Source organism: Polypterus senegalus, chromosome 13 (assembly GCF_016835505.1).
Source record: "Polypterus senegalus isolate Bchr_013 chromosome 13, ASM1683550v1, whole genome shotgun sequence".
Taxonomy (NCBI): Eukaryota; Metazoa; Chordata; class Cladistia; order Polypteriformes; family Polypteridae; genus Polypterus; species Polypterus senegalus.
In genome coordinates, this window is record NC_053166.1 from 30,578,654 (window position 1) to 30,599,256 (window position 20,603).

At 37.0% G+C, this 20,603-nt stretch overlaps 1 protein-coding gene across 1 annotated transcript; it reads left to right on the top strand.

Annotated features, from left to right (window-relative positions):
* Positions 1-332: 332 nt before the first annotated feature.
* Positions 333-20,603, top strand: cnot8 (CCR4-NOT transcription complex, subunit 8). Its single transcript, XM_039775100.1, has 7 exons — positions 333-445; positions 2,346-2,528; positions 2,774-2,967; positions 8,742-8,903; positions 11,062-11,206; positions 13,019-13,129; positions 19,129-20,603. The coding sequence occupies exons 2-7, from the start codon at positions 2,412-2,414 to the stop codon at positions 19,255-19,257; spliced, it is 858 nt and encodes a 285-aa protein (XP_039631034.1). The 5' UTR covers positions 333-445; positions 2,346-2,411; the 3' UTR covers positions 19,258-20,603.

A 20,603-nucleotide genomic window follows, 5' to 3' on the forward strand; every position in this document is an offset into this window, starting at 1 on the left:
ATAATTTGGTTCTTTAAGTTTAATTTATGGGGAGTGGAAGGAGGCCTTGGAACAAAATAGTTTGAGAAGCACTGGTCTAAAATGAAATCAAAATCAAGATTTGAAGGTTCCTAAAAATCCTACTCTCCAGCAAACTGCTTAAGTAACAATTTTGTATTATTGGTATTGTTTTGTTAGTTGCACATATACATTTTCAATTAACTTTTTTTTTTTAAGTTATTACTTTGTATAAAATAACCGAGGAATGTATCGAAGGTACGGTAAATGTCAAACATTTAGGAGGCGCGTGTACTCGGCGATATACGGACACGGAAGTGAGGCCATAGGTTACGGGCTAAACGAATGCGCATGCGCATTGGGAAATTCACTCTTCCACATAAATACAGATAGCACTTAAGTGGAATCTTTGATATAAACTAATTGAACGGACGCAGGACTAATTCAGGTATTTTTTTGGTTGCGTTTTTCGAAGTCTATTTAAAAGCATTATTTGGTTTGTTTTAACAAAATCCCGGAATGGGAATTCAGAAACCTTATTTTGCTTTTACGTTTAAGTGTATCAAAGTCAGCAATGTATTCTGCTTTTTTTCCTAACATTTTAGACACGTCTAAATGTACGTTTTGGTCAGTTTTCACATTATCATTATTATGATAAAATCTGTATATATCTGCTGCTTATTCAGATAAGGAGAAGGTTACCGTTTCAATTAGTGATGTGTTCCAAAACGGTTTTTTATCGAGTTGGAAGATGCGCTGTTTTATGAGATTTAACGGAAGTTAACGTCGACGTAACATTTGGTGTTCGAGGAATACGTTGACGGTGAGGTAGACTGCTGTCCCGCTTCATATTTGTGTCAGATACTAAGTTACGTAATTATTTTCCCGGCACTTGATGCACATAATCTGCGGGGATTTTCAAGTCTATTCCGTCAACGCAGCGCCTCAGTGTGTTTCAACTTCTTCATTAGAAACGTACCAAGTATGATTTATTATTATTATTAATCATCACATTTTTCATTGTATCAGTATTAACTTTAAGCAGTGATTCAATTTATCTATCAACGTAGTGCACAAAAAAATAAACAATTTATATACAAGAGTCACAACAGATAAACCATTAAGTAAAAGAGGGATTCTGTCAAGAAAAGTGCGAAGAAGCTTTCTCATTTTTCGTGCCTTTGTGCTTTGCAAGTTTTTCTTAATGCTGTATCTAACGTTTCAATGTCCATGCAGAAAAGTGCTGTAGATGAGCTACCATTGTGAAATGTAGACTTTTATAATATGTGTATGATATTATCCAGGTATATTTACTGTATCACTTTATCTTAAGATGTGTTAACGGAAAAAGGAACAACATTTAAATAGACTGGTATAGATTTTTTTCGTCATTCAAGAAATTATCAAAAATATTTTGTAGTAGGTACAATAATAAAAAAAATAAAAAAAGTGAAAGAGATTTACCTTATGCACTGAAACTGCACTTTTGGGGTATGTTTAATACTATACTTCTGAATTGATCCATCAGTTGCGTAACCTTGTTTGACAGTTAAAGTTTATATGGCACTGACCACCCTATTGTGGAACTCCAGTCTTCTTGTGGCCATTAGAGGCTGAGTTGTGTGTTACAAGAATGGCATTCCTGATGTGAAAGCTGTTACATTTGCAGTCTGAAAATAGAACACCGTTTATTGAATGAGTTGGAACCTTTTCATCATTCTGAGAATATAACTAATGCACTTTTATAAGTAATAAAAAAAAAAAATCCTGGGAATTACGTAAATAACCGTAAAGAAGTTTTTAAGCTCCACTACAATATTATGCTGGTCTGTAAATTTTTAGTAAGTATATAAAACACATTCCTTATTTAAATGGTCAGACACAAAGCATTCTAGTGTGAAAATAGATTTATTCACAGATAGAAGTTATTGATTAAGTATGATTTCCTATTCCTGTATGCATCATGTAAATATTCTCTTCTGCACGAGTGTGCTGTAAATGTGGTATGTTGTCACTCTGAGCTCACAAGGTACAATAGAAAGCAATTTGTCTGTGATGCTTTCACCAACTTTTATTATGTTTGATATTTCGGTAGTGAAAGCTATATAAAATTTCAGAAACTTTAAAAACCAAATAATTGTCTATTAATATACATTGTGTTTTCTTTTACTTTTAAATGTGAAGTTTTACCTTATTGTTTTTGAAGCTGTTGGTTTATATTATTGTTTATTGTAATACTTGTTTAAAATGAATGTATATTTTAGGTTGATTACTATTCAATGAAATATAATTAAACGTCTGTACAGGCTGATCCTAAATACACTGTCATTTTCTTGTTTTAATACAAGGTCTAAAGAGCAGCCAGTCCATCATATTGTAAAAGCAAAATTCACTTTTTCTGCCCCCACTGCAAAATGCCAGCCGCACTTGCAGATACCAGCCAGATTATCTGCGAAGTTTGGGCGAGCAATGTCGAAGAAGAAATGAGGAAAATTCGACAGATAATTCAGAATTACAATTATATTGCTATGGTAAGGCAACACACACTTCTGTGTCGTTATGTCCTTAAATACGGCAAGTATTGTGATGCTGGCTCTGAGCTATTGCTAAATAAGAGTAGCAGATGTTATTTTTCATGACTGCATATTTTGACTTTGATGTTGTGAGAGGTTTGTAATCCTCAAATATTGGTTTCCTTTCTATTCATTAGAAAAACGGTCTGTTTAAGGTTAATTTTCATTGTACAAAAACCCCTTCTGTTTGTTTTTAACTACAGGACACAGAATTTCCTGGAGTAGTTGTCAGACCAATTGGGGAATTTCGAAGTACTGTGGATTACCAGTATCAGCTACTGCGGTGCAATGTAGACTTACTGAAAATTATCCAACTTGGGCTGACTTTTATGAATGAGGATGGAGACTATCCCCCTGGAACCACAACTTGGCAGTTTAATTTTAAATTCAATTTAACGTACGTGGTGTTAAGTTTAACTGAGATTGATGCTTGAGACCTTATTATGCTACATGTTTTTGTTTTAACTAATTTCATAACCTCCTTAGAGTTAATGGCATTTTTAGTAAATCTCTTCTTTCTACTGTAAAATGAGTAAAACACTAAAAGTACAAAGTCATAAGTGTAGAAAGTATAATAATTGTACAAATAATAATAATAATATGAACAGCACACTGAACATGTGCGAGTGATGCGAGCGTCACTTTTGGATTCCCACAGTCACTTTCAGTTTCACTGACCATTTTAATTGAACTGCCTGATGTCAGATTCACTTCGTCATCACTGCTGATGAGAGGCGTCTCTTACAAGATGCCATCATGAGGCTTGGAGAAGATATCTCTACGCTGTCCCCCAGGTAACGCTCAGGTCTGCCGCTTACACCAGACACACCTACACCGTTGCTCGAGTAACACTCTCCACTAACGTCGTTGGCACTTTTACAGGCCGAGTAAACCTCGGGTTTTACATGAGACGTGTCTGTACAGTTGCCTGAGTGATACTCGGGACTAACACTCTTAGCACTGTTTTTAGAGCCCAATTGATGCTCGGGTCTAATGCTAAGGAGGTTAATTACATGTCACTTTGACTTGTGTAAGGAACTTGTCCTTTAGTTAGGCATGTACCTCAAGTTTCTGAATGCATTCTCATAAGTTACTAATAGTGAAAGTGTTACAAAACTGAGTGACACTTCACAAAGTATGCTTTTCTCTGTCATGACTTTTTGTGAAGGGCTTTTTACTTCATTGTAGCTTGACTGCTTGGTTACAGCGAGATGTAAGTAACATGGTAGCCAGTAGTGGATAGGGTCATTTGATACCATTTGCAACTGTATAATGATGATACTTACAGAATACAATTTTTAGAGAGAAAGGTGACAAAAGATCAAGGGATGTCTTTTTTTACAAAAATGATGTTGATTGCTCTTAAAGAAGTAAAATGTATACTAGGAGATATACTGTATCTGACAAACAATGAGACATTAAATGACATGACAAAAACAAGCGCCGAGATCTTATTAAAGCGGTTTAAAAAAAAAAAACTGGAATGGTCTCCTCTCGACTTTCTCGTATACTCAGATAAGGGGATGGATTTTGAGGAGTAAACCACAAGATAATGATTATTTTTATATTTATATACATTAAAGAACCATCAACATCAAATCATATTACTAATCTACTGAACAATTGTTATAAAAATAAAGTTGAATAAATCAGACTGTGCAGCTGCATGAATAAAAGGTGAAGTACCACTTCCAGTTTTTTGAAATAGCCAAAAAGTTGATAGAAATCTACGTTTTGTACCAAAAACTTGTATGCAAAATTTGGTTGACCTAAGTGTTTTCAAGTTATCGTGTTTGTATACACACACACAGACTTAATAACAAAAATGGTATTTTCCGACTCGGGGAGGTCTAAAATGTCGAGATTCATCAAAATCTCAGCATGAAATTTTTGGAGGATTCCAATACTTTCCCTACACTTTGTGTACGAGAAGGTCAGAGAGGCCTAATACTTTTAGATTAGTCAAAATCTTGATATTGAATTTTTGGATGATTACAATACTTCGCATACGAGAAAGTAAAAAGACTGGGTAATCTGCAAAATACTTAATGTTAGAAAAAGTTTGATGAAAACCGGCCATTTCACGTAACAAAAGCTCATGTCTGTGTAATTCCTACAAAATAACATCAACTTGAGTTTTGCAGGTTCCTAAAGTCTTACTCTCTACCACACTACTTGGTAATTTAATCGATGTGTCAGTAGCTCTCAGTGTGAAGAGAAATTTTATAGCGTGTGTGTGATACCTGCCCTTAAATTTCCATCTGTGTCCGTGTGTGTATTCTTTTTGTACTTGCTTTAAATAAACAGCTGGCATCTACTGTACTAATTTCTATCATTACTTTCAAAAACTTCAGTCATGTCACCTTTTAACAGGTGTTAACACCTGTTTTCTTAAACTGAAAAGCAAACCCATTTTTATCTTTCCTCATACGCAGATTCTGGGACTGAGAAGTAAGAGCTAATTGCTCTTCTCAAGACTTTCTAGTAGTGCTGTCTTTTTTTGTATACCTAGAGACCAAAATTGTACTCGGGACTCCAAATGAAGCCTCGCCAGCGTATTAAAAAGCTTAAGCATAGACTTGTTTGACTTGTCATAAGGTGTGTTTTCAAGTTTTAGACCACCATCCATCCATTATCCAACCCACTATATCCTAACTACAGGGTCACGGGGTTCTGCTGGAGCCAATCCCAGCCAACACGGGGCACAAGGCAGGAAACAAACCCTGGGCAGTTTTAGACCTCTCGTTGTGTATTTAGATTTAACATTTTTACTCCTTACATTTAACACTTAATATTTACTTGCATTAAATTTTATCTGCCACAAATCTGCCCAAACCTGTGTTCTGTCCAAGTCCCTCTCTAATAATTCAGTGGATTCTACGTTATTTGCCATTCCACATTGTTTGGTTCATCTGCAAAGTTAACTTTCAATCTGATTAGAAATGTTTGTCGTCGATCTATTTTTCTATCTTTATAGCTTCTGGGCTCTTATTTTGATATCGCTAATGAGTGAAAAGTTGTGACATAAGAAAATGTGTCTTTAATTATCTGATTATAGTTTAGACTGGCCCCAGTGCTGTCTGTATGGTGTTTGTACATTCTCCGGGTGTCAATTTTTCTTCAGCTTTTACTCGTATATCCAAAAGACATTGCATAGTCTGGTAATTCTCTGTGGGCTTGTTTATGAGTGTGTCCTGTAATGGACTTCCACCCCACCCAGGATTGTTTACAGCGTTGCTCTCAATACTTTACAGATATGATCCTTTCTTTGTAACCCTGTATAGATAAATTGAATTCAATAATTAACGGATAGGCTTAAAATAGTGCTGGGCGGTATACTGGTTCATACCGAAAACCGTTTTTAATTTTTTTTATGATATGGATTTTTCTTATACCGCAACACCGGTTTAAATTGCCTAAACGACGTTCGGAACGTGGTGCAGCGGGAAACTGTTCAAGTGGGGATCTTTTTCACTGCTACACCGCTAAACACAGATTTGTTGCACTAGGGCTCTTTTTCACTGCTACACCACCAAATAGTGGGCGGTAGCATAGGTATGCCGCGCAGTGAAAATGGACAGAGAGCATACCGAAACTGAACTAAAAGTAAAGTTGAACATAATGAACAGAAGAACTTTTGCCGAAAAAAAGGAGTCACGTCCGTCGCCTGGAAATAACTTTAGTTTTAAAAGGTCAGATGTGTAAATACTGTTTCGATACTACTGGATAATACTGCAAGCCAAGTTGTACTTGTTTTATTTGTTTTCAATACAGTGTAATGTACCTGGGTACTGTGTAATAGTGTGACGACATGTTGACTTTATTCTCGTAATTTGTCATTAAAGTAGACCATCGTAAACTAAACTTCATCGTAAAATGAATATTTAATTTATAGATTTTCTCAAACCCCGTCATAAGTTATATAGCAAATTAAATGCTTTGTGTTAAGTGATTCTTAAACTGACTTCTTCTTGAACTAAGAGGAGGCGCCGACAGCGATCGCCGCACAGAATACATTCACTTCATGATCTTCCTGCTCTCTGCACATTTAGAATGCTAAATACTAGCTAGATAAATACTTAATATAATTTTCATGGTGAAATGCATTAAAGCATGCATTAATCATACGGGGGCACAGCGGCGTGCCTGCCTTGCATTTGCATGTTTTTCTGGTGGGTTTACTCGTGCTTCAGTTTCCTTTCAAAGTCATGTAGGATGTGGGGTTTTGTTGTGCTATATTGACCCTGCTAGTGTATGTTTTGTTTGTATTCATCCTGTGATGTGCTGGCGACTCGTTCAGAGATGGGCGCAACTCTGAATGGATGGCATAATTAAACATGTATAACAAAGATTTTTTTAAAGTTCTGAACACTCCGTGGGCTAAGTTTATAACTAGTTTTAATTTCACAAAGACGTTTATCGTGTGGTGATTGGTTATGTGGTGAAAGAAAAAGGAACTGGGGTTTTGGTACGTCAGATAGAGACAGCATGCATGCAATAAAGATAGCCCACTCAGAAGAACATGCATTGAATTCTGTGTTTGGTCTCCGACCAGCAAATCAGAAACCCAACATTTGCACAATATTTAAGTTAAACCTGTGCGATAGCTATTCATACATCCAGTTTTTTGGAGCCTCGTCACACCTGCCATAAAGTTCTCTACACTGAACATACACCTGGGGACCCCTTACTGCGAGGGAGCAGCACTACCGCCTCACTACCGTGCATGTGTAATACCTGCTTTAATGCATTTCATCATGAAAATGATATCAAGTATTTATCTTAGCATTCTAAATTTTCAGAAAGCAGGAATATCATGAAGTGAATTGATTCTGTATGGTGATTGCTGTCTTCTTTTAGTGCAGAGGAAGTCAGTTTAAGAAGCGTAGTGATTAACCACTGGGTCGGGGAACATAACACAAAGCATTTAATGTGCTGCATTAATTTATGACGGTGTAACAAAGTAATTGATTAAACATTGATTTTTAGGAAGAAGTTTAGTTTAGACATTCTACTTTAATTATGAAGTAAACTATGAGAATAAAGTGGAAATGTCGACTTTAATCTCAACATAAACGGCGAGAATAAAGTGGAAATGTTGACTTTGTTCTCGACATATAGTTTGTTTTTTTCTTCCCAGTATAGCTTAGCTTGAAGCAAGGTCCATATTAATGCAGTTTGCCTAAATGATGGTTCAGTTGGTAAAGATGTCATCACCAAGTTGCACTTGTTTTATTTTATTTTAATTTGGTGAATACTGTGTAATGCACCTGGGCTTGAAGTCTTGAAGTAATAGTGCAACTATCAGTAATAATACTATTATTTATTTTATTGTTATTATTTATTAGTTTAAATATTATGCAGTTTAATGATGATAAAGTTGTTTAAAAAGTCACTTTAACGTGTCAGTGGACAGAGATTGTTAACATTAACAGAAAGTGTAGTTGGTTTACAAAAAATATTTACTATTTATTCCTTTTCTAAGACATATTCGGTGCAATACAATTTTTGACAAGCACTTATCGATATTTTACTAAATCTAAATGCCTCTTTGTATGGTTGAAAATATGTTGTCAAAATTATAGTTTGTTTTTGCAAAATTTGTTCAATAAAAAGGTTCTATATTTTGACTGCATCTGTCATGCAATGTGATACCTTCTCCATTAGTGCCACCCCCTTGAAAACTATCACTTTATGGGGCAATGCAAAACTGTATTAATACTTGTGTGCACATTAAAATTTTTTTTGTACAATGTACAATACTCTTGACAGTGGAATAGGTTATTCTTAGCCAGTAATTGCAGTGGAAAATGTGGTTAACATCCACTCATGCATGGGGAAAAAAATACCGTCGAATACCGTGAAACCAGGATAATTTAGAAAAATATCGTAATATAGAATTTTGGTCATACCGCCCACCCCTAGCTTAAAATATAAATAGATTTTATGCCAGTTATGTACTATGTAAAAATATGGTGTACCTCAATGTCCATTTTTGTTGTGCATGGAATAAGAGTTGCACACTACATGAGCAAGAATGATACTAAAGCTAATTTTCAGCATGTTAAGTCTAGTTTTTCTTTGCAACTGTATGTTTTAATACTATGCCCTCTGAACGGTTACTGTTTAATTTTTGTGTGTTTTATTTGTATTTATTTTTTGTTTATTTAGGGAAGACATGTATTCCCAAGATTCCATAGATCTACTTCAGAACTCTGGGCTTCAGTTTAAAAAGCATGAAGAAGAAGGCATTGATACACTTTACTTTGCAGAGCTCCTAATGACCTCCGGTTTGGTGTTGTGTGAAAATGTTAAATGGCTCTCATTTCACAGGTATGTACCTTAACATAAATAATTGTAAATGAAAATCTCTCAGTGCATTTTTTTGTATACATTGGAGGTTGTTAAGGGCTTTGTGTATGTATCTGCAAAAGATTGAAAGAAAAAAAAAAAAGAAATGTACACACTGAAGCTGTGTGTTTTCTCTGTTTTCTTTTTGTTTCTGAAGTTGTTTTACTAGTTGCTAGTTTTGATTATGATTGGATATTATTTGACATCTGGCTTGTCACTGACAGTAGCCACTAGAAATTGGATGAGTTTTAAATTTACTGATGATCTGCTGCAGACAACGCAAACCCAAGTGCTGGCTTATCTCTGATGCCTTTTGAATGGGCTGTGAACTTGAGGAAGGTTATGAAGAGGACCTGAAAGGTCCTTTTACATCTGAAACAAATTGAATCGTAAAAGATACCAAGAACATAAAAGTGGGGTGTACTAAATACTCCCATAATCCACTACTAGCACTGCATTCATGAGTGCCTAAGCAGCTCAGTTTCACAGTACCACAAGAGTTGTTTGTCCGAAGTCAGAATGATCAGACAGCTGGTTCAAGAATTAAAACATGGCAGAAAAGATTTAGAACTGGCCTGCCATCTATTATGGGCAATATTTGAATGTAGGTAGATAAGATGGATGAACTGTCCATACTCGTAGAGGGTTGTGGTGTTTACAAGTATCTTGGCATTTTATGTATTATAGAGTGCTGACTTAAACCTGATATACCTGAAACTGTTTAAATGCTGGACGAATTTCATCTTATTCAGGCTGTCGGAGACCCTGTTCCTCAGTGTTAAAGGGAGCATATTTCAGATAAAACAATAATTTGTAATTAGGACATTGAATTTCTGGCTGTCAGAATTCATTAACTTTATTTGTCCTGGGAGAGAAGTTATGTCATTGTTACTAATGTTTATATTCCTCCCTCTGCAAATGAGACTAGATAATGTTACTAACACACTAATGGTGGGTCATTCTGGCTTTGCAGTTATAATATGTGATGACTTCAATTGTGTAACTTTGGAATGAGCAATGACAAACATCTGTCAGGTTTTGTCATGTTCCACTTTAGGAAATAACAAGCTGGACTTGCTCTTTTCAAATGTTAAAAATGCCTTTTCGTGTAAACACCTGGCACCTTTGGGAAGATCTGACGACAAGCTGATCCATCTTACTTGTGGCTGTAAGCCTATTATTAGATGGCAACCTGTTCCCACCTGGATGGTGAGCAAGTGGAGCCTGGAGGTTGAAACGGTTATGAATGACTGATTCCAAATGACAGACTGGGAAATATGAATCACATGAGGATCATAGTAAGGGACACAGCCCACTGCATCACTGACTATATTACCTTTTGTGTCAACATTGTTTTCCAAACGAGTAGCCCTGGATTACCAAGCATCTAAAATGTCTATTAAAAATGAATAAAAAAAAAATATTTAAAAGCATTCAAATCTGTTGACAAAGACGCTTTGAAGGACACATAGCGAGCACTGGGGGAAAAAGCTGAGTGAAGAAAAGGAAGCATAAGCTTACAAAGCTAAAACAGTGATTACATCATGCCTGAAGAAGGGGCCTGAGTTGCCTCGAAACCTTGCATATTGTAATCTTTTTAGTTAGCCAATAAAAGGTGTCATTCTGCTTGACTTCTCACTACATTCATAATGGCTAACACAGTACAACACCCTAGTACTAAAGCTAAAACAGAAAACAGACCTGCTCAGAATAATATGAAAGATATCTGGAATGGATTGGGTATAATTAACTGGACTCAAACAATCCATGGCTCAGGTGCTAGAAGACGATGTGGACTCGGCTAACACCCTGAACCAATTGTTGTTTTTTTTTTAAAAAAAACCGGATTTTCCCCTCCTATTGTCCCCTTTTTCCAATGATCATTCCCACCATATCATCCCTACTACATCAACAACTATTATCACTTCAACTGAAATGGTCAGTGATAAGTCCAGCATTGATCATCACCATGAGTTATCCATAACTGAAGACCATTGTTGTTTGTTGTAATATTTCTGTATTTATTAAGCTTCTGTAAAAGCTACATTTCCTTTTGAGACAAAAAGATTAGGTAGATAGAACAGACGTTTATCTATTCAATGTCATTAACATTACATATAATATTTTTGTTTCATTTCAGTGGCTATGACTTTGGTTACTTAGTCAAACTTTTGACTGACTCACGACTGCCAGAGGAGGAGCATGAATTTTTCCAGATACTGAACCTGTTTTTTCCTGCAATATATGATGTTAAATATCTAATGAAGAGCTGTAAGAATCTAAAGGTATAAATATTTCAAGTTTAAAAATAAAAAACAGTATTTATAAGGGTTCATATTAACATTAGTTTCCACAGTTTGGAATTGTATTTATTTAATTTTGATTTTACTAGATTAATATGTACAAAAAAATGATCTGACAAATGTTTTTCCTGCTGTAATAGTGTACATAACAGAAATTTGTAGTATCTATAGTTCTATTTTATGCTATATTGAAGTTACTGAGATTTGCTCAGATAGACTGCCTGTACAATACTATAATAGCAAATTCAATGAAAATCGTATCTTTGGTACTGCGTCAACTTAATATACATAAACTTTTCAGTATTACATAATAACGTTTTTATTTATTTTTTGTTTATTATTAATATTTTTGAAAACTGTTATCAGTAACAGATTGGCACTGTAACCGGGGCTATAGAGTCGGCACACACAACTTTCTGCTCTGACTCCTCATTTTATAGTGCCATCGACTCTGATGTAATTAGACAGATACATTTACTATGTTGATTGAAAGCACACAAGACATTTCATCATTGCCAATGTGAATAATTGGATGTTTTTTTAGTGCCTTTAGCCTCTTATACTTTTGGTGTAAAGGCTGTAGTGAAGCCATTTTGCCTTTATCATATAATTTATTTAAGAAGTTAGAAACACTGAGTAGCATTAAACATAAGAACCTGAAAAATTTAAGAGGTTTAAATTTTTTTTCCAAGAGACAAGATGAAAAAGTAGTAATTGAATTAGTACAGTTATCCCTCTTTGATTGTAGGGGTTGCGTTTCAGAACCCCCCGTGAAAGGTGAAAATCCGCGAAGTATAAACTATACGTTTATATTGTTGTTTTTATATTGTCACGCTTGGGTCACAGATTTGCACAGAAACACAGGAGGTTGTAGAGATAGGGACTTTAACACACTGCAAACAAACATTTGTCTCTTTTTCAAAAGTTTAAACTGTGCTCCATGACAAGACAGAGATGACAGTTGCGTCTCACAATTAAAAGAATGCAAACATATCTTTCTCTTCAAAGGAGTGTGCGTCAGGAGCAGAGAATGTCAGAGAGAGAGACAGAGAAAAGCAAACAATCAAAAATCAATAGGTGCTGTTAGAGCTTTTAAGTATGCGAAGCACCGCGTGGGAAGCATATCGTATATCATTGAGGAGATTTATTTAAACCGTAATACATGCTCTGATTGGGTAGATTCTCAGCCATCTGCCAATAGCGTTCCTTGTATGAAATCCACTGGGCAAACCAACTGAGGAAGCATGTACCATAAATTAAAAGACCCCTTGTCCCCAGAAATCCGCGAACCAGCGGAAAATCCGTGATATATATTTAGATATGCTTACATATAAAATCCGCGATGGAGTGAAGCCATGAGAGTCGAAGCGTGATATAGCGGGGGATTACTGTATATCTGAAATTAGCGATTTTAACACATTATATATTACAATTTTGCTTCTAACTCCACAGCCCTGATTGTAGTTCAGACATAAGAATTTAGGGAAAATTGTTGGTACAGTCCTGCTTTGTCAGTGTGAACCCAAATAATTCTGGTTGTGTGTAATACAATCTTGAAGCAAGATTATTTTGAAATAGTAAATTGTATAGTTGATTTTCATATCCTTTTGTTGTGTTTACACAGTTTATGAATACTGATTACTTTAGGATGATCTTACATTTCTTCTAACTGATAAATGTATTTTTTTGAGCCAGCTGTAAATAAACTTTACACCAAGCTACATTTTCTCTCAAACACCATTTTTCATTAAATTTTGGGCAGTATTGTGTATATGACTTTTTATTATTTTTCAGGGTGGTCTTCAGGAGGTAGCAGACCAGCTAGAGCTAAAGCGAATTGGACGACAGCACCAGGCAGGCTCCGACTCGTTACTCACGGGGATGGCTTTCTTCAGAATGAAAGAGGTAATGTAAGGCAGTAGCATGTCACATTGTTACCTGTCATCCAAGTTCTGCTGGCTCTGCAAAAAACAGGATTGTGATATTTTCATTCGGAAAATAGGCCTTTGAAATATGACTGAATATTAGTGGAAGGCTAGTCCAGTATGGATGATGGCTTTCTTGTTTGCAAAAAAAAAATCTTCACGTAGCTTTTATTTAATAGACTTAACAATTTTATTTTTTATTTTATTCAAAGGTAAGTTTTAAATGCCCAGAAGGTTAAGTTGAGTTGTTTTAACTGAAAATCATGTACAATTAAGTTTAAAAACATTGGGAACAAAAACATTGAAGTAATACGCCACCCAAAAATAATACTTTTGATATGTTGCCTACTTGATGTGGCAGCATGGTGATGCAGTGGTAGCGATCCTGCCTCACACTAAGGAGACCGGTGTTTGTGCCCCAGGTCCTCTCTGTGTGAAGTTTACATGTTCCATCACTTGTCTGTGTGGATTTCCTGCCACGGTCCAAAGACATACAGGTTAGGTGAAATGGTGACGCTAAAGTGGCCCTAGTGTGTGTTTGGTGTGTGTGTTCACCATGCAATGGACTGGCGCCCTGTCCAGTGTTTTGTTCCTGCCTTGTGCCCTATGCTAACTGGGTTAGGCTCCAGCTCCCCTGTGACCCTGGTCTGGATTAAGCAGGTTAGAAGATGATTTGACATGGATTTTCTTGAAGTAGTGTGTATTGATCAGCAAGAATAAAAAATAATCTTACATTTTTATGCAGATAAATCATTTTCTGATGGCTCATCACTCTACAGTGAGCAGTGTTGAACAGCAGCAAAAGTCTCATGTTACTCATGTTGCGTAAATCCGTATGTGAAGTCATCCAGTTGTACACTCGCAACATCCCAAACACATTTATTTTTTTTTTAATATTGTCAAGTAAATCACTTCCAGAAAAAAATTGTGTGTGTATATATATATGGTTGTTGGTTTGGTTGTTACGATAAAAAATGTCAGTTAAATATATCATATAGGAGACACACACAGTGATATTTGAAAAGTGAAATGAAGTTTTGGATTTACAGAAAGTGTGCAATAATTGTTAAAACAAAATCAGGCAGGTGCATAAATTTGGGCACCACAAAAAAGAAATGAAATCAATATTTAGTAGATCTGCCTTTTGCAGAAATTACAGCCTCTAAACACTTCCTGTAGGTTCCAATGAGAGTCTGGATTGTGGTTGAAGGTATTTTGGACCATTCCACTTTACAAAACATCTCTAGTTCATTCAGGTTTGATGGCTTCAGAGCATGGACAGCTCTCTTTAACTCACACCACAGATTTTCAATTATATTCAGGTCTGGGGACTGAGATGGCCATCCCAGAACGTTGTACTTGTTCCTATGCATGAATGCCTTAGTGGATTTTGAGCAGTGTTTCGGGTCGTTGTCTTGTTGAAAGATCCAGCCCCGGTGCAGCTTCAGCTTTGTCACTGATTCCTGGACATTGGTCTCCAGAATCTGCTGATACTGAGTGGAATCCATGCGGCCCTCAACTTTGACAAGATTTCCAGTCTCTGCACTGGCCACACAGCCCCACAGCATGATGGAACCACCACCATATTTTACTGTAGGTAGCAGGTGTTTTTCTTGGAATGCTGTGTTTTTTTTCTTCCATGCATAACGCCCCTTGTTATGCCCAAATAACTCAATTTTAGTTTCATCAGTCCACAGCACCTTATTCCAAAATGAAGCTGGCTTGTCCAAATGTGCTTGAGCAGACCTCAAGCGGCTCTGTTTGTGCTGTGGGCGGAGAAAAGGCTTCCTCTGCATCACTCTCGCATACAGCATCTCCTTGTGTAAAGTGCGAATGGTTGAACGATGCACAGTGACTCCATCTGCTGCAAGATGATGTTGAAGGCCTTTGGTGCTGGTCTGTGGGTTGACTCTGACTGTTCTCACCATTCGTCGCTTCTGTCTATGTGAAATCTTTCTTGGTCTGCCACTTCGAGCCTTAACTTGAACTGAGCCTGTGGTCTTCCATTTCCTCAATATGTTCCTAACTGTGGAAACAGACAGCTTAAATCTCTGGGACAGCTTTCTGTATCCTTCCCTAAACCATGATGGTGAACAATCTTTGTCTTCAGTTCATTTGAGAGTTGTTTTGTGACCCCCGTGTTGCTACTCTTCAGAGAAAATTAAAGGAGGAGGGAAACTTACAATTGACCCCCTTAAATACTCTCTCATTATAGGATTCACCTGTGTATGTAGGTCAGGGGTCACTGAGCTTACCAAGCCAATTTGAGTTCCAATAATTAGTTCTAAAAGTTTTGGAATCAATAAAATGACAGCAGTGCCCAGATTTATGCACCTGCCTGATTTTGTTTGAACAATTACTGCACACTTTCTGTAAATCCAATAAACTTCATTTCACTTCTCAAATATCACTGTGTGTGTCTCCTATATGATATATTTAACTGACATTTTTTATCGTAACAACCAATGATTTATACAGGAAAATAATGACTATTAACAAGGTTGCCCAAACTTTTGCATCCCACTGTATGTGTGTGTGTATATATATATATATATATATATATATATATATTGTAAGTTTGTCCAATGACAAAGAAATGAAAAGTCTCAGAACAGTATCATTTCAATGGTAGGTTTATTTCAACAGTGGCAGATTGCACATCAAAAGGAAAATCGAAAAATAACTTTAAATAAAAGATAGAAATTGATTTGCATTTCATTGAGGGAAATAAGTTTTGAACCCCTACCAACCATTAAGAGTTCTGGCTCCCACAGAGTGGTTAGACACTTCTACTCAATTAGTCACCCTCATTAAGGACACCTGTCTTAACTAGTCACCTGTATAAAAGACACCTGTCCACAGAATCAATCAATCAAGCAGACTCCACACTCTACAACATGGGAAAGACCAAAGAGCTGTCCAAGGATGTCAGAGACAAAATTGTAGACCTGCACAAGGCTGGAATGGGCTACAAAACCATTAGCAAGAAGCTGGGAGAGAAGGTGACAACTGTTGGTGCGATTGTTGAAAATGGAAGGAGCACAAAATGACCATCAATCGACCTCGCTCTGGGGCTCCACGCAAGATCTCACCTCGTGGGGTGTCAATGGTTCTGAGAAAGGTGAAAAGAATCCTAGAACTACACGGGAGGAGTTAGTTAATGACCTCAAATTAGCAGGGACCACAGTCACCAAGAAAACCATTGGAAACACATTACACCGCAATGGATTAAAATCCTGCAGGGCTCGCAAGGTCCCCTGCTCAAGAAGGCACATGTGCAGGCCCGTCTGAAGTTTGCCAATGAACACCTGAATGATTCAGAGAGTGACTGGGAGAAGGTGCTGTGGTCTGATGAGACCAAAATAGAGCTCTTTGGCATTAACTCAACTCGCTGTGTTTGGAGGAAGAAAAATGCTGCCTATGACCCCTAAAACACCGTCCCCACCGTCAAGCATGGGGGTGGAAACATTTTGCTTTGGGGTGTTTTTCTGCTAAGGGCACAGGACAACTTAATCGCATTAACGGAAAATGGACGGAGCCATGTATCGTGAAATCCTGAGCGACAATCTCCTTCCCTCTGCCAGGAAACTGAAAATGGGTCGTGGATGGGTGTTCCAGCACGACAATGACCCAAAACATACAGCAAAGGCAACAAAGGAGTGGCTCAAGAAGAAGCACATTAAGGTCATGGAGTGGCCTAGTCAGTCTCGGACCTTAATCCAATAGAAAACCTATGGAGGGAGCTCAAGCTCAGAGTAGCACAGAGACAGCCTCAAACCTTAGGGATTTAGAGATGATCTGCAAAGAGGAGTGGACCAACATTCCTCCTAAAATGTGCAAACTTGGTCATCAATTACAAGAAACGTTTGACCTCTGTGCTTGCAAACAAGGGTTTTTCCACTAAGTATTAAGTCTTTTTGTTAGAGGGTTCAAAACTTATTTCCCTCAATGAAATGCAAATCAATTTCTATCTTTTATTTAAAGTTATTTTTCGATTTTCCTTTTGATGTGCAATCTGCCACTGTTGAAATAAACCTACCATTGAAATGATACTGTTCTGAGACTTTTCATTTCTTTGTTATATATATATATATATATATATATATATATATATATATATATATATATATATATATATATATATATATATATATGTGTGTGTGTGTGTGTGTGTGTGTGTGTATATATATATATATATATATATATATATATATATATATATATATATATATATATAGCGCTGATTACCCATTGGCTTCGCTCACTAAGTGCAAAGGAAAAAAATAAAATGTAGTCTATAAGTTATTAAATATTAAAACATTAACATTTTAAGAAGTAAAGATACATTGAGTACTGCTGGAGTGGTCTTGGGTAAACTACGTTTTAAAGATGGTATAACACAACAGGTAAGTAGTACTAACAGCAGCTAAAATGTATATGGATCATCTCTTGGTAGTAGATCCGCTTTGAAAGGCGCTACACAACGGCTAATTGTATACGTGCAAAATAAAGTGCGAAGCACCTTAATATTAGTTTGCCGCGGTCTAGAAAAGGGATCCCGTGTTTGCAGTTGTCTGGGCTATAGCTCAGGAGGAAAAAATTAAAAGTGCTTACTTTCACTTAAAGCAGAAGCGCAGTCAGTGTCTCAATGGCTGCCACAGCTACGCGCGCGCGCTCCAGATGCTCGACTTTTATAGTATTTTTGCAGGGCAGGAGACGCCACTTTTTGCAGACACGTCCACGTGATCAAAAGTCTCCACGCTCTTTGGAGGTCTTGCGTGTTCTCTGCGTACTAAGTTCACAGTCAGTTCATGTGAGCCACTCGGAGTACGTGCATCGAAGGTTCTCAGCTGTGCTTGTGCAATCTCGTGCAATGTCTATGGCTTTATTTAATGTTAGCTAAGACCCGGCACTTAAATGTTTCTCTCGCAGTTTGGCTGAGTTTGTGCCAAACACCACCCTGACCATCTCATCTTCGTCTGAATATTTAGCGGTAGAGTGTTTCTATTCGATTGCCGCTGACAGACGGCCTTATTTGGGCAGGCACTCAACTACGTGGGAGGCGTGACGATGAGGGGCGAAACTCCGCCTCACACGGTGACCAAGCTGCAGGCTATGGCCGGTATATATGTACATAAGTAGGTTCCAGTTATGACCATTACGCGTGGAATTTCGAAATGAAACCTGCCTAACTTTTGTAAGTAAGCTGTAAGGAATGATCCTGCCAAATTTCAGCCTTCTACCTACACGGGAAGTTGGAGAATTAGTGATCAGTCAGTCAGTCAATCAGTGCTTTGCCTTTTATTAGTATTGATTATATTAGTTTGTCCAAATAATTTGAGCCCCTGAAAACAGGGTGGCCCATGTATCAAAATGTCTAAACAGCTCATACAATATTTTTGTTAAACTCCTTGAATTAAAGCTGAATGTCTATACTTCAATCACATCTTGATTGCTTTGTTTCAAATCCATACTGGAGGTATAGAGAGCCAAAAATATGAAAATTGTCACTGTGTAGATCCTTACCGACCTGACTGTATACAAGTAAATCCGCCTTGGGTGGAGAATTCCTTGAAGGCCCAATTTCTCCATAACAAACAGTGAGAGATTTACTCCTGCTTTTCTCACTGTCCTGTTCCGCCCATTTCTCGAACGCGGGTGAGAAGGGACATCAATTCTCACACACTACTGCATCACAGTAACTGAGTGTAAAAGCGTTCACTCGTAACAGCAGGTATTCAACTTGCGACTAAAAACCTGGCGAGCTTCATTCTGATTGAGGTTCGATGTTTGATGTTAGTCATCATACCGGGCAAAACAAAAGCAGATTCATTGATTATTGTGTGAATGTTAGTCAGTTGGCTATGAGGACTCACTTTATTTGTGAGTCAGCCAATTGTTTTGTTTTTTTTGAAGATCAGTATAAAAATATAGTTCGTATTTTGGAAATTCTATGTGTTTTGTCTTATTATTTTTTAGTTATTCTTTGAAGATAACATTGACGATGCCAAATACTGTGGGCGCCTGTATGGCTTGGGATCGGGCTCAAACCAAAATCAGAATGGAATTGCAAACTCCTCTCAAGAAGAGGCCCACAACAAACACTGACCAGAACTGCGGAGGAAAATCGAACCACGGATTTCATTTTTTTTTTTTTTTATCTAAAACTATCGACTATATTTGATAAAATACACAGGGAAAAAAAAAGTCCTGGACATTCTGGATCGGCTATGAATTGGACGTTTTTTTATTCTGCATATTGCATTTTATTGGGTCTTAGCTCCATCCCCGTTAAACTTCAGCAGTCCTGATTTTTTGTTTGTTTTTCCTTTCTGACGAGTCTTAATTCCGGATTAGCCACGCAAGCAGCTAGTGGGGACTTCAGTAGCAATACACTTTGAAAAGGTAATTTTAATGAATTGTTCGGTGAGTTTTGCATTTGTTTTTATCCTTGGGACCAGTCCCCATATACTGTACAGTACTTGTTACATTTAATTCTCATTTTAATACACTTTATGGTGTCATCTGTCTATGCACTCTCTCATCCAGCACAAAGTTTTGTAAATGTGATAATAAGCATAGACCTCATTATGAACTCTCTTGCATATTTCTATTCAAGGTTATGAAATTGACAGATGGAAATCCAAGTAATGTACAAAAAGAAAAAATCTACTGAAGTTTAAATGTATATTTTGCTTTTAATGTGTTCTCAGAATTCTTGTACTTGCATCAATGTTTGTGAATTATGTTGTTTTTAAATTGCCAATTGTTATGAACAACTCTTTATTAAAGTGTTTTGTATAAATTGCACTCAAAATGTTTTGCAACGTTGCTTGGACATTTTTAAAATGTAACCAAACATTCATTCAGCCATTTCCAAAGCCCCAACCCCCGAGTCGACATATTCCAGTTTATAAGGGTGCAAGATACTCTAGGGGGGAAAAACGTGAACTTTAGTGACCGCCATGACGCAACTGTACTTGAGAAGGACACACGGGAACCTGAAGGCCCAGACGGTGGGGGGCTGCACCGCTACGCCAACCAGCACCCATCCTTCCAGGGTGGATATCCGAGAGGGTTCAGGAGGACAGGACACCTACGTTCAGTGTTGGCAGGAACATTACGACCTGGACTTCATTTACTTCGATACGCCGGTGACTCTTTTTTTTTTTTTTTCCCCTTTTACAGTTGATACTCTTGGTGACACTTTTTGTGATATTGTGACTATGCTGCTTTTTATGCCAATGCCAAGCGCCTGCTTCATACATAATTTAATGGAAGGGCATAAGCAGAGAGACAAAAAAATGAAGCTTAGCATTTATCAATTTGGAACCTACAATGTAATAATGTCTTTTAAAGTTTTCTCTGAAAGTGGAACATTTTCAATCCTTTATCTGTTTTTAACACTATTTGTAAATAATTAATGATGTGAGTAAATATGTTGTGAAGACTAA

Coding starts and splice junctions, on each gene's coding strand:
- cnot8 (XM_039775100.1), top strand. CDS start 2,412: ATGCCAGCCGCACTTGCAGATACCAGCCAGATTATCTGCGAAGTTTGG. Junction 2,529..2,773: donor ATTACAATTATATTGCTATG/GTAAGGCAACAC, acceptor TTTTAACTACAG/GACACAGAATTTCCTGGAGT. Junction 11,207..13,018: donor AGAGCTGTAAGAATCTAAAG/GTATAAATATTT, acceptor ATTATTTTTCAG/GGTGGTCTTCAGGAGGTAGC.